This window comes from Vipera ursinii (genome assembly GCF_947247035.1).
Source record: "Vipera ursinii genome assembly, chromosome: Z".
NCBI lineage: Eukaryota > Metazoa > Chordata > Lepidosauria > Squamata > Viperidae > Vipera > Vipera ursinii.
Genome location: NC_139517.1, coordinates 925,578 through 938,059, shown reverse-complemented (window position 1 = coordinate 938,059; position 12,482 = coordinate 925,578). Strand labels below are relative to the sequence as shown.

The 12,482-nt window shown below is 58.0% G+C and overlaps 1 protein-coding gene across 1 annotated transcript; it reads left to right on the top strand.

The window, feature by feature from the left end:
* Positions 1-2,094: 2,094 nt before the first annotated feature.
* EIF4A1 (eukaryotic translation initiation factor 4A1) lies at positions 2,095-11,245 on the top strand. The gene is made up of 11 exons (XM_083379095.1): positions 2,095-2,127; positions 2,825-2,873; positions 3,385-3,517; positions 4,349-4,488; positions 5,398-5,566; positions 6,742-6,851; positions 7,883-8,026; positions 8,895-9,032; positions 9,231-9,320; positions 10,507-10,586; positions 10,889-11,245. The coding sequence occupies exons 1-11, from the start codon at positions 2,105-2,107 to the stop codon at positions 11,031-11,033; spliced, it is 1,221 nt and encodes a 406-aa protein (XP_083235221.1). The 5' UTR covers positions 2,095-2,104; the 3' UTR covers positions 11,034-11,245.
* The last annotated feature ends 1,237 nt before the right edge of the window (positions 11,246-12,482 follow it).

Below are 12,482 nucleotides of genomic sequence, written 5' to 3'. Positions count from 1 at the left end.
TGGGCTTCTGGGGGGGTGTCTCAGAGGCTCTCTCCTTGGCAGGCTCCTGAGAAATAAGCACACCACCCAGAAAGGATGGGACTTGTAGTCCCATCGGCACCAGCTTGAGAAAAGCTGCTTTGAGCTGGTCGTTTTCCCTTGGGTCGTCCTCGACTTAACGGCAGTTCATTTGGTGGCCATTCGGAGTTGCAACGGCGCTTCAGAAGAGCGTCTTGTGCCTGTTTTTCATCCTTAAGACTGTTGGCAGCCTTCCCAACGACCACGGGGGTCAACATTCAGACGCTTGGCAACCGACTCGTATTAATGATCCCTTTTTTTGCGACTTTCTGACGTGCAAAAGGTTGTAAAATGGGGCAAAACTGGCTTAACGTCCGCCTAGCAAGAGCAGAAATTTTGGGCTGCTCCTGCGAGCCCCATCGGGAAATTTATTTAGCAAGGCCGGCCTGAGCCCAGGATAGCTGGCCTCAACTTCCCTCTGGGAGATTTATTAGCCAGGCACAGCTGGAAGAGTTAAGATGGCAGCCACGGAAGGGGGGGCCGGTCTGCAACTTCCAAGGGCCCGTCTTGAGGACCACTGACAGGACCACCCCTGGGAGGTCCTGGCTACTCACTTTCAAAGAGCGAGCTGGGGGGGGCAGTTCTTTGGATGGGGCCTGGGTGCAAAAGGGGTCGCATCCTGCCAGGAACCAGGTTGGCCCCAGCACCCTCCAGTCAGTATCTCCCACCCACCCACCCTTAGCGCTTCGGCAGTGGTGGGGTGGAGGGATTCCTGGAAGAGCGAGGCCAGCCGTGGCAGCAGCGCAGAGGCTAGAATGCAGCAGCGCAGGCAGACTCTGCCATCCCCACAGCCAGCAGTTCGATCCTGACCGGCTCAAGGTTGATTCAGCCTTGTGTTCTTCCAAGGTCGGTAAAAGGAGGAAGGGGGGGGGGGTTTCAAGTAGACTGACTCCGCCTAGAGAAGGCTGTAAAAGCACAGGGAAGCGGTATACAGCGCAAGTGCTAGACTGCGCCTGGAGGGGGAGGCTCCAGGGCTTCCTGGGTGGGAGCAGACGGGCGGTTCTAGAAGCATCCAAGGGGGTCCTGGCAGGCTCTGGCTCAGAATGGGGGGCTCTTAAATGGGCTGGAGATGCGCGGGGAAGGGAGCGCCCTCTGCCCATGCTCAGAGTTCGTAAGGGGCCAGGGCCAGTGCAGCCAGCATCGCTTAGCTTGCTGGGGGGGCTCCGATCGCCCGTCTTTCGGGGTTAGCGGGGGGGGGAGAGAAGGCAAAGCGGGCCCGTTTTATTGCTTTCTTTCCCCCCCCCCCCAAGGGCTTTCGGGGTGGTCCTGGGGGGGCACTCGGCCCGGAGTCTCCCCAGGCCCTGCCCGGCCTTCGGCAGGCGAAGGGGCGGAAGCCTCGCCCGCCCGGTTCCTTTCTCACGTGCAAGGGCGCCGGGCCGGGCTGGGCGAGGAGGGGGCAGCGGCAATCCGGGACTCGGGGCTAGGAATGCAGGAATTAAGAGGCGGGAGGGCAAGACACGCGGGCGGCAAAGGTCGCGCCATTGGTGTCCACCCCTCCCCCCCCGTGTCGTGGGAATGCAACTTGCGTGCACGGAAAATAAGGCACGCCTATGACTGCCGTATTTTGCGGAGGGCGTCGCCAGCTTTCCAATCCCCCGGCCGGTGCACAAAGCCCGGCCCGGACCCCGCCGCCGTCCCCGCCACGTGCGCCCCTGCACGGGCCGCGAAGGCCCGCCTCCCCCTCCGACCGTCATTGGCCGTGAGAGGCTTGCGCAAGCGGGCGGAGTGGCGCGCGGCTCGGCCAATGCGCGCCCGGTATTCTTCCTCCCCCGTGACGTCACCGCGCGCCCACCCGCCCGGCTGCCCCAATCGGCGGGCGCCGGCGTCACGTACGACGGCTGGGCGGCTCTGCCGAGACAAGGGAGGCGGCCGGGCCAATGGGAGAGAAGCCGGTCACGGAGATAGCTGGGCGGCGGGCCAATGGGAGAAGCGGAGCGGCAGGGCGGGCCGAAAGGCGAGGGCCAATGTCTGGCGGGCGGGTGGGCGGAGCCCCGCCGGCGGTTATAAGGAGGCGCGAGGCGGGCGGGGCCAGGACCTTTTCCACAGAATGTCTGCGAGTCAAGAGAGCCGGTGAGTGAGCCCCGAGGCCGCCCGTAGGCCGCGACGCCCGCCCTCGGCCCTCCGTCCCTCCGTCCCCGTCGCCTCCGCCGCGCACCCGGCCTCCGCACGTGGCCGCTCCCTCCCGCGGGGCGTTGGGCTCTCCCTGGCGGCCCATGCTGCCCGCGGCCTCTGGGCGAGACCATTATTCTCCCGGGGGGGGCCCGAACGATACCAACGGAGCCATCCCGCGGCCTCGTCGGCGCGATCCTTTTTCTTTTTTTTTACTCCGGGCGGTTTTTTTCTTCGGGGGGGGGAAGAAACGACCCTTCCTCGCTCGGCGCCCCCCCTCCGATTCCCCCCCTTTCCCTTCCCCCCTTCCCGCGGGAGGGGCCGCTCCGCTCTCCCCCCCCCCCCCGCGGGGACCCCTTTCCCCGACCCCCTCCCCCGGCGAGGCTGATCCCCCCTCCCTCCAGCGCCGGGGGGGCCTCCGGGCGAGGCGGGCGGCGCGCTCCCCGCTGCGGGCGCGTCCGCGTTCCCGGCCGCCCATTGTCCTGGCGCGGCGCATCCGGGCACTCGGCAGCGCGTGACGTCACCGGGCGGGGGCGGGGCCGTGGGCCTTAAAAGGCCAGGCGGAAGCGCACGTGGGCGGGGGAGGCGCCTGGCCGGCGGGGCGTCGCGCGCAGGTCCCCCCCTCCCCTAAATCCCCCCTCCCTCTTTGCTCTCGCAGCTCCCGAGACAATGGCCCGGACGGCATGGACCCCGACGGCGTCATCGAGGTACCTGGAGACCCTTCCTCTCCGGCCCGGTGGGGAGGGGGGGGTTGGGGAGGTGGGCCTCCTTTTGCCCAGGCCTGGGAGGATCTAGTCCCTATGAAGGATGGTCGCGCTCTCCTCCGCCACCACCACCCCAAAAAAGAATACCGGCTTCCCTCCTTAGGAATGGGGGGGGGTCCTCTGGTTTCACCCCATTCTGGGGTGGCAGGAAGCCCGGCCCAGTCCCTGGGGTTCTAGTCCCTATGGAGGATATTGTCTGTCTCTCTCGCACACAGACACCGTGAAGGGTGCCTGCCTCACTGCTTATCAGTTGGCATTGTTGGGGTGAGGATCCGTGGTTTTGCCCCACTTTTGGGGTGCTGGGAAGCCTGGCCTGGCCCAGATTTTATCACCCCTGAGAAGTATGGTTGGTTTTCTGCTGTTGAAATGGGGCGGTGGGCTTCCCACAGCTTCCCTTTGAGGAGAGGGGTTTCTGGGGTGCCCAGGCTGATCCTGTGCCCGCTTCTTCCCGCAGAGCAACTGGAACGAGATTGTCGACAGCTTTGACGATATGAACCTGTCGGAGTCCCTCCTGCGAGGAATCTACGCTTACGGTTTTGAGAAACCCTCTGCTATCCAACAGCGAGCCATTCTCCCTTGTATCAAGGGTGAGCCCGGATAGGGAAGGACTGCAGAGGCTGGAGGGCTGTAACGGTGGCTGTTTCCACAGCCGCTGTGGATGATGAAGCCCTTTGATGCCTAACGATACACACCAAAGCCAGAACAGAAGGCTCGATTATCAATAAAGGAGAATATTTGTAGCTCAGGGTTGACACGAGGGCTCCTTGGCGCTCTCTGAGTTTTCTTGCAGACGTTTCATTGCCCAGGCTTAAGCGACATCATCAGGACTAGCACCGATGCGGTTGCCTAGTTTGGGCGATGAAACCTCTGCGTGAAAGTAGCCAAGCCCAGAGACCTCCGGGGACTCCCGACAATAGGAAAAGGGGCAAAAATTTCACAAGCTTCTGAAGACGTCGCAAAGAGGGGCAGTGAGGTGGATCCTGGAGGGTTTTGTAGCCACTCGCCTCCTTCCTGTCTGCTCTGGGATTGGAAAATCTCTTTAAGGACGGAAGAGACGTCAGTAGAAGGGAACGTTTGCCGCTCAGGGTTGAACTGAGGGGCTTCCCAGTTCTTGGCCAGCCCTGCCGCTGCGTTTGTCGGCTGCCTGTAGGCGGCAAGCCAGCTGTGGAAGTCCCCAAACAGACGCACATCTGGGGGCTCCTCTCTTTCTGAGGCCAGCAATCCTCCCCTGCTCATGGGCAAAGAGGCGCCTCTCTTACATCTATTGGGGGTGGGAAGAGGGGCCGTCCCCATTTCGTCCCAAGGCAGCTCCCTGGTTCGTGCTGGGGAGACGCAAGGAAGCGGCCGATGCTGCCTCTTGTCTGGAAGGGCCGGGGGGGGGGGCAGCTTCTCGGTTCAACTCCTCCTGTCCTCCTCAGGATACGATGTGATCGCCCAAGCCCAGTCCGGCACTGGGAAGACGGCCACCTTTGCCATCTCCATCCTGCAGCAGGTTGAGCTGGACCTGAAAGCGACCCAGGCCTTGGTGCTGGCCCCCACTAGGGAGCTGGCTCAGCAGGTGGGGCTCCCCCTCCCTCCTTCCCTCCCTCCTTCCCTCCCTCTTCTACATCTTCCTTCTTTCGTTCCTTTTGTCTTTTTATTTTATTTATTTATTTTATTTTAATTCCATTTATATCCCGCCCTTCTCCAAAGACTCAGGGCGGCTTACAAGCTTAGCAGTAGCCTTCATTCTATGCATATGCCTGCTTATTAGGGCTTTCACACACACCCCAAGCGGCATTATTACAAAGTCAGCTTAATTGCCCCCAACAATCTGGGTCCTCATTTTACCTACCTGGGAAGGATGGAAGGCTGAGTCAACCTTGAGCCTGGTGGGACTCGAACCTGCAGTAATTGCAGGCAGCTGGTGTTACTTAAGGAGGCATTAGCCCACTGCTCCACCAAGGCTCTTTTTCATTTCTGTTTCATTCCATCCCTTTATCTGCTGCTCTCCCTCTCTCCGTTTTCCTTTTTTCTCCCTTTCCCGTTCTTTCTCTTTCTCCTTCTCTTTCCTTCTTCCTTCCCTCTCTTTCGGCTTCTCTCCCTTTCGTTCTCTCTTTTTCCTCTTTTCTCCCTCCCTTTCTTTTCTGTCTCCTTTGCGCAAATGTCCCCGTTGTGTCAAAGAGCACTTGTGAGACGGGGGGGCTGCCAACGCTCCTGGGACCGAGTCGCCCGCCGGTTGGGGGGTAGCCCTCCGGTCCCTGCTATCTGGGCAAAGAGGGGCCTCTGACAGTGGCCGCTTCTTACATCTAGCAGGGGGAAAGCAAGCGTTTTCCTTATTCATCCCAGCACGGCGTCTCTCCCAGTGGCCGAGGACTGGTTCATGCTGGGGAAACAGGGGCGGGCAGGGAAGTCCTGCAGGGCGGCCCTTTCCTTCGCCAGCCCAGCCGCCCCTCCTGATATGGTCCCTTTTCCTCCCCCCTGGCAGATCCAGAAGGTGGTGATGGCTCTGGGCGACTACATGGGAGCCTCCTGCCACGCTTGCATAGGGGGCACGAATGTCCGGGCTGAAGTTCAGAAGCTGCAGATGGAAGCGCCCCACATCATTGTGGGGACCCCCGGGCGGGTCTTTGACATGCTGAACAGAAGATACTTGTGTGAGTACATTCCGGGGGCCCTGTCCCCTTCTTCCTCTTTCCCCCCCCCCCTCCCCAAACACACACACACAGAGGCTCAAAGACACAGCAGTTGTTGTGCAGTTGTCCTGGGCTGTGCATCTCCCAAGACAGCTCCGGTTCTTCATTTGGGGCGGGGGGTTGTCAGCTGCCCCCTTGCACTTCACAATCATTTGGTACCGGCTGCCATGAAGTCCAGGGGGTTTGGGGGGGGGCTTCTTCTGGGGAAACAAAATTTGAAGCCACCGTTCAGAAAACAAAGCGAGCGGCTGCGGTTCTTAAATAAGTAGTAGCGTTTTGTTATATTTTTCCTTCTTGCTAGTTTATAACGCAAAGCGCAGAAGGCAAAGCAGGGCAGGGAAACGGGATGAGACCGGGGTAGAACAGAAGGGGGAGGGAAAGGCACCGACTCCCTTCCGCGCAGTAGAATAAGACGGGTGACGTCAAACCTCGGAGGTTTTCCCTTTTCCATAATAGTGTAAATTAACCGCTTCTGTCGGCTTCTGGACTTTGCGCTTGAGAAGGGAGGGGCGAGACTTTGAATTTGGCTTTTACCGATTAGATAAACGAGCCCGTGAGTGAATCCACTTCCCATGTTGACTTTGCTTGTCAGGGGATCATGGGACTTCCCCAGGAAGGTGCGACCGTCGTAAACAAGTTAGTTGCCAAACGTCTGGATTTTGATCACGCGACCCGCGGGAGATGCCCCATGGGTTGTCTTTAAGTGTGAGAAACGGTCCTGGGTCGCACTTTTTCAGCACTGTCGTAACTCGGCGGTCACTAAACGAACTGCCGTAAGGCGAGGACCCGCTGAAAGTCGCTGGACTTCTAGTAAACTCTGCCTTTCTCAGCCAAGGCACTTAAGGGTCCTTCTTACTGAGAAGGGTCCAGCCGAGGGTCTTGGGTGGGCCCGGCCACCCTCATTCCCTGCTGCTGCTGTTCCGTGATGATTACCCCATGCGTGTCATCTGATCCCGTGCCCCGGTTGCCCCCTCCGGCCCGCGTTCTGCTGGGCAGGGGAAGGAATCTCCGGGGGAAGTGATCATACCTGGATAACCTCCCTGAGACCAGCAGCTTTTTTTTTTTTTGTCCCCCCTCTGCTGGGCTGGGCCTGGCTGGATCGGCCTGCCTGATCTGATCCTTCTTTCCTTCCGCAGCGCCCAAGTTCATCAAGATGTTCGTGCTGGACGAAGCCGATGAAATGTTGAGCCGAGGCTTCAAGGACCAGATTTACGACATATTCCAGAAGCTGAGTGGCAACACACAGGTGAGGAGGAGGAGGCCATTGGGCAAATCAGGAGGTCTTAGAGCAGGAGGTCTCCAAACCTTGGCCACGTTAAGACTGGTGGGCCTCAGCTCCCAGAATTCCCCAGCCAGCCCCTTTTGTAGAGGAGGGAGCTGGGACAGGGGAGGACATGAAGCAGGGCAGGGGTCTCCCACCTTGGCCACTTGGAAGACGGGTGGACTTCAACTCCCAGAATTCCCCAGCCAACATACTCATTGTGGCCCCGCTTACTCTCTCTTAATCCCTTCTTCTTCGATCTCTCCGCTTTAAGGGATAGGTGAAAAGAAACAGGCATGGCTGGCCGGGGAATTCTGGGAGATGAAGTCCACCCATCTTTAAAGTAGCCAGGTTTGAGGACCCCTGCCTTGGGAGAGATTTACTCAATGGGTTGAATTTATTTTGCCACCTCTCTCGCCGTTTGGGGGGGCGCTACTCTAGGGCGGCCATCTTGTGGGACGGGGAGGCTCCAACCTTGGCAACTTTTCAGGCTTGTGGACTTCAGCTCCCAGAATTCCCCAGCCAGCCAAGCTGAGGAGAGAAAGCCTGAACAAAACTGAGGTTTATCGAAGGGTGCTTAGGAGGGGGGTGTCCCCCTGCCTGCCACACGATAAGGACCCCTTTCAAGGGGAGGGGGACTTGCACCACCTCCAGTGCACGTTCTGTTTGGAATCCATTTTTAGGAGCTGGGGAGGCCCTGAAGAAGAAGGAACAGAGTTGGAAGGGGCCTCCGGAGGTCTCCTAGTCCAACCCTTGCTCAGGCAGGAGACCCTAGACCCGGGGGGGGGGGCGGTTCTCCAAACCAGGCAACCTGTGGATCTCGACTCCCAGAACGCCCCGGCCAGCTTTGCTGCAGTTCTGGGGGTTGAAACCCAGAAGTCGGTGGCCGGGGTGGGAGACCCCCTGCTCTAGAATGGCTCTCGGGAGACATTGAAGAAAGCAGAGATATTTGGGGGGGGAGCTTTGGGAGGCACAGAGTTGAGGTCCCCCCTCCCCTCTGCCTCTCCCCTGCTCAGGTGGTCCTCCTGTCGGCCACCATGCCGATGGACGTGCTGGAGGTGACCAAGAAGTTCATGAGGGATCCGATCCGCATCCTGGTGAAGAAGGAGGAGCTGACTCTGGAGGGCATCCGGCAGTTCTACATCAACGTGGAGAGGGAGGTGCGTGCGCAGCCGTTTTCCTGGCTGGGGAGGCCGGGCTGGATGAGGTGGGGGGGTGGGCCTTCGTCTTCTAACTGGAGTCTCACACACACACACACACACACACACGCACACCCCACTGCACAAAAGCCACTTGAACCCGGCTTCCCCTTTGGACCCCGGAGGGCTGCCAAGTCCTAGAACGCAGCTAGATTTTTTTTCCCCCAACGGCCGACAAAAAAAGTTCAGCCCCCTCCCCTAAAAAAGCCCCCCAGCCTTGGCTCGGTCCGAGAGTGCTTGCGGGGGGGGGAGCGTCTCTCGAGGGGCCCTGGGCGCAGTTCTGGCCAGGGTTTCAGGACCTGGAGTAGTTAACATCCGCCCTTCCCCTACACGGAGGGTCGCGAGACGTCTGCAAGGAGACCCCCCCCAGGCCCAGAGAGCACCCAGGACCCCCCCACCCCCTGCCTTTTCCTTCCTGTCCCCTCTGCTCCTTCCTCTTCCCCTCCCCTCTGCTTCCTCTTCCTCCGTTCCTTCCTCTCCCTCCCTCTGCTCTTCCCCATCCCCTCTGCTCCTTTTTCTTCCTCCGCTCCTTCCTCTCTGCTCCTTCCTCCTCTTCCACCTCTGCTTCCTCTTCCTCCTCCTCCCCCCTTCCCTGCTAGTGCTGATAGCGTTTGGATAGTGAAAGATCTGCAAGGAGACCCCCCCCAAGCCCAGGGACCCCCCCCCCCAGTGCTTTTCCTCTGCCAACTCCCGCTTCCTCCTAGCCCTGATGACGCTGCCTAGCGGGGTCGCGAGACGCTTGCAAGGAGGCGGGCTTGGAGGAGCGTCAGAAGGCCCCTCCTTGGGAACCGCCCCCCCTTACCGACGCTTCCTTCCCTTCCCCTGCAAGGAGTGGAAGCTGGACACCCTGTGCGACCTCTACGAGACCCTGACCATCACCCAGGCCGTCATCTTCATCAACACCCGGAGGAAGGTGGACTGGCTGACGGAGAAGATGCACGCCCGGGACTTCACCGTTTCGGCCATGGTGGGTGGGGGCCCGGAGGTGGCGGATTCTGCCTTCCTCAGAAAGGGGGGGGGGCTCTCCTTGCCCTGCTGCTCTTAGGAACTCTTGAGAGAGCCAGCTGGCTCCTCCCGTGGCGAATTGGGGCAGGAGGAACCAGAGTTAACAAACCTGGCTAGCTTGCCAATCCTGGTCTCGTGGGGGGGGGTCTCACCCGACCAGCACGGGGACATGGACCAGAAGGAGCGTGACGTCATCATGAGGGAGTTCCGCTCCGGATCCAGCCGGGTCCTCATCACCACCGACTTGCTGGTAAGTGCCAAGGAGGGGGGTTCCCTGCTGCCGTGTTTCCCCCCCCCCCCCCAAAAAAAAAAATTCCTCCCCAGGGAGATTCCCTCTCTGCCTGGCCGGTGTGGTGCCAACGGTGGATTGTAGCTCCTTGGCAGAAGAACGCCCGAAGGGGCTGCTTGTCTCCACGGCCGGACCCCCTCCCCCCCCTCGAGGTCCCGGTCACTTTGCAGCAGCTCACACTTGGCCCTCCTTCCCTGGGGGGGGTTCTTGAGGGGGGGGCACTTGGGCTTCAGAATAACCAGAGTGGGAAGCCTTGAAGTTGCCTTGGGGGGAGAGAGAGACACACACACACAAGGAGCCATCTAAGAGAGCAGAGTTGGGGGTGAATCTGGGCTGGGTTGCCATAGCTTGAGGACTAGCCCTCCTTCACTTAATGACCACAGGATTCCCTAAACAACTCTGGCCAGGAAAAAAATCGCAAAATGGGGTGCAATTCAACACACTCGCTTAGCGACAGGTGTTGGGCCTCGATTGTGGGCGTAAGACTAGGACTGCCTGTTGGCAAGGCTCTTTGGGCGAGAAATCTGAGTCCTGCGTAGTCCTCGACTTAACGACTGCAACGGAGCCCGAAACCCACCGTTACTAAGCGAGTTTCACCCTGCTTTATGACCTTTCTTTACGGGAACCAGCACAGTTGGTCACCCTTTCGTGCAGTGGATCTGGCTTCCCTGCTGACTTCAAAAAGCTTCAAAAAGCTTCAAACATGAGCTTCTCAAATCCTTCCAAAAACTTTCATGCGTTAATACATTTTTAAAGCAACTGGAGTTTAATACATGAGTATAATACATGACTCGAACATAACCACAGCACTGATATTTAATTTTATTTAAATCGAATTTAGACTTCTTCTCAGCCCTCATCACACTATAGAATAGCAAAATGCTTGGATCCTAAATCCTCCCCCCCCCCCACTTCAGGGCCCTGATGACCTGGATCGGTCACTAAGCGAACCGTTGCAAGTCGAGGACGCTGTGCCTGCGCTAGATTTATCTTCTAGTCCAGCCCCCCTCCTTTTTCCGCTCAAGCAGGAGACCCCAGGGCAGGCTTTCCCCGTCCACCGCTGATTGGAGGGGGGGCTTGATGGTGGGGGGTCTGGCAAGGGCTCCTGTTGAAAGCAGCCTCTTTCTTCTTCCCCACCCCCCCCCAGGCCCGAGGGATCGACGTCCAGCAAGTCTCCCTGGTCATCAACTACGATCTCCCCACCAACCGTGAGAACTACATCCACCGGTCAGTAGAGGGCCTTCTCAAAGGGGAGGGGGGCAGGGGGTGTTAAAGGGTGTCAGGGTCTTCTGGAAGGAGGGGGAGGGTCTTAAGGGGGAGGGTCTTCTGAAAAGGGAGGGGGCAGGGTCTTAAGGGGGGCCTTCTCAAAGGGGAGGGGGGCAGGGGGTGTTAAGGGGTGGCAGGGTCTTCTCAAAGGGAGGGGCAGAGCGGGGTCTTCTCAAAGGGGGCAGGGAGGGGGCCCCACACTCTCCCATTCTCAACTCCTCTGGCTCTTTTTTCCCCCTCCCCATTCCCCCCCCCCCCCGCAGGATCGGCCGAGGGGGCCGCTTTGGCCGCAAGGGGGTGGCCATCAACATGGTGACGGAGGAGGACAAGCGCACGCTGCGCGACATCGAGACCTTCTACAACACGTCCATCGAGGAGATGCCGCTCAACGTGGCCGACCTCATCTGAGCTGCCCAGGGAGGGGGGGGCTCTGTGCCGCCACACCACACACACCCCCTGCCCCGTTTCTTCCCCCCCCCTCCGACGTCAGGCACAAGTATTCTCCCGATCCTGCCTTTGTTTCTCTCTCTCTCTCGTTTTTTTTCCCTTCTGTTTTCGAGGGTAATTTTTGTTTTATTTTATTTTGGCCTTTTGAATAAATGTCACTTTCGTTTTTCGGAGGCAGAATGAAAATCTTTCTAGTGTTTACTGCTCCGGGGCGCTCGGCTGTGTCTTGTTCAACCTTCTCCCCCCCCCCCCTCCCTCCCTTTGTGTCCTCATTTTGTAGCTTTCTCCCTACACCCCCCACCCACCCCCGGGTCTTTTCCCCCTTAAATCGCAGAACAAGAGGTATCCCCCCCTTTCTTTCGTGGGGGGGGGAGGATCGACAAAAGAGTTTCGCAGGATCCGGAATTTCTCCGGCTCGCCGCTGCTTTCCCCGCCCTGCCTGCCTGCCTGCCTGCCTTTCCCCAGACAAAAGAAAGAAAATGATTTTCCAGTGCTTTTTGAAACGGCGAACCTTTCGACGGAATCATGGTGCTAAAAATGGAGAAACAAAACACACAAAAAAAAGGAAAAAAGAGAAGCTTGAGAATCTAAAACCTACCTCAAACAGGTCGTGGGTTTTTTTTCTCCCTCTCTAAAATTTAAAAAAAAAAAAAATTTTGCCAAGACGTGGGTTTTCCCCCCCTCCCCTTTCTGAAATAAGACCACCTCTCCCCTCCCCCGTCACATTTTTTTAAAATAACTGAAAAAGATAGAAAACTTCTTTTCGTACAGCAAAACAAACAAAAAAAATAAGAAATCTGTGTGTGCCACCTTTCCCCTTTCTTTTGTATAGCTATTATTTATTCAAAAGGAGACTTAACAGTGACCAAAATAAACGTGATCTTGAGAAAAGGCTCGGCTTCCGGTGGGTTTTGTCAAATGGGGAGGGTCCTCGCTGCGATTTCAGCATTTGGGGAAACGGCCCCGACGGCCCTCGGGTTTTTCATTTAGGTTTTCATGCTACTAGTCCTCAGTTTACAAACCCGTTTGTTTAGCAACCCTCCGAAGTTAACAGCGGTCCCGAAAAAGTGTCATGTTCATTCTTCACATTTTACCAACTTTGCAGCGTCCCCAGGATTAAAATTCAGCCCCTCGGCCACTGGCTAGCTAGCCTTGTTGACCGCCATTGATAATTTTCCCAGCCGGCTTCTGACAAGCCAAGTCCATGGGGAAAGCTGGATTTGTTTTAATGACGGTGTGATTCACTTAACTGGCCAAAAGAAAGGTTGCAAAAATGGGGTACTGCTCAAGTGTCTGGATTAGCAACAGAAATTTGGGGGCCTGGCTAGAAAAATGAGTTGGGGAGAGGATCGTGACAACATTGAATATGTATTAGTAAGAAGACTATTGAGCAATTAATACATTGATTAT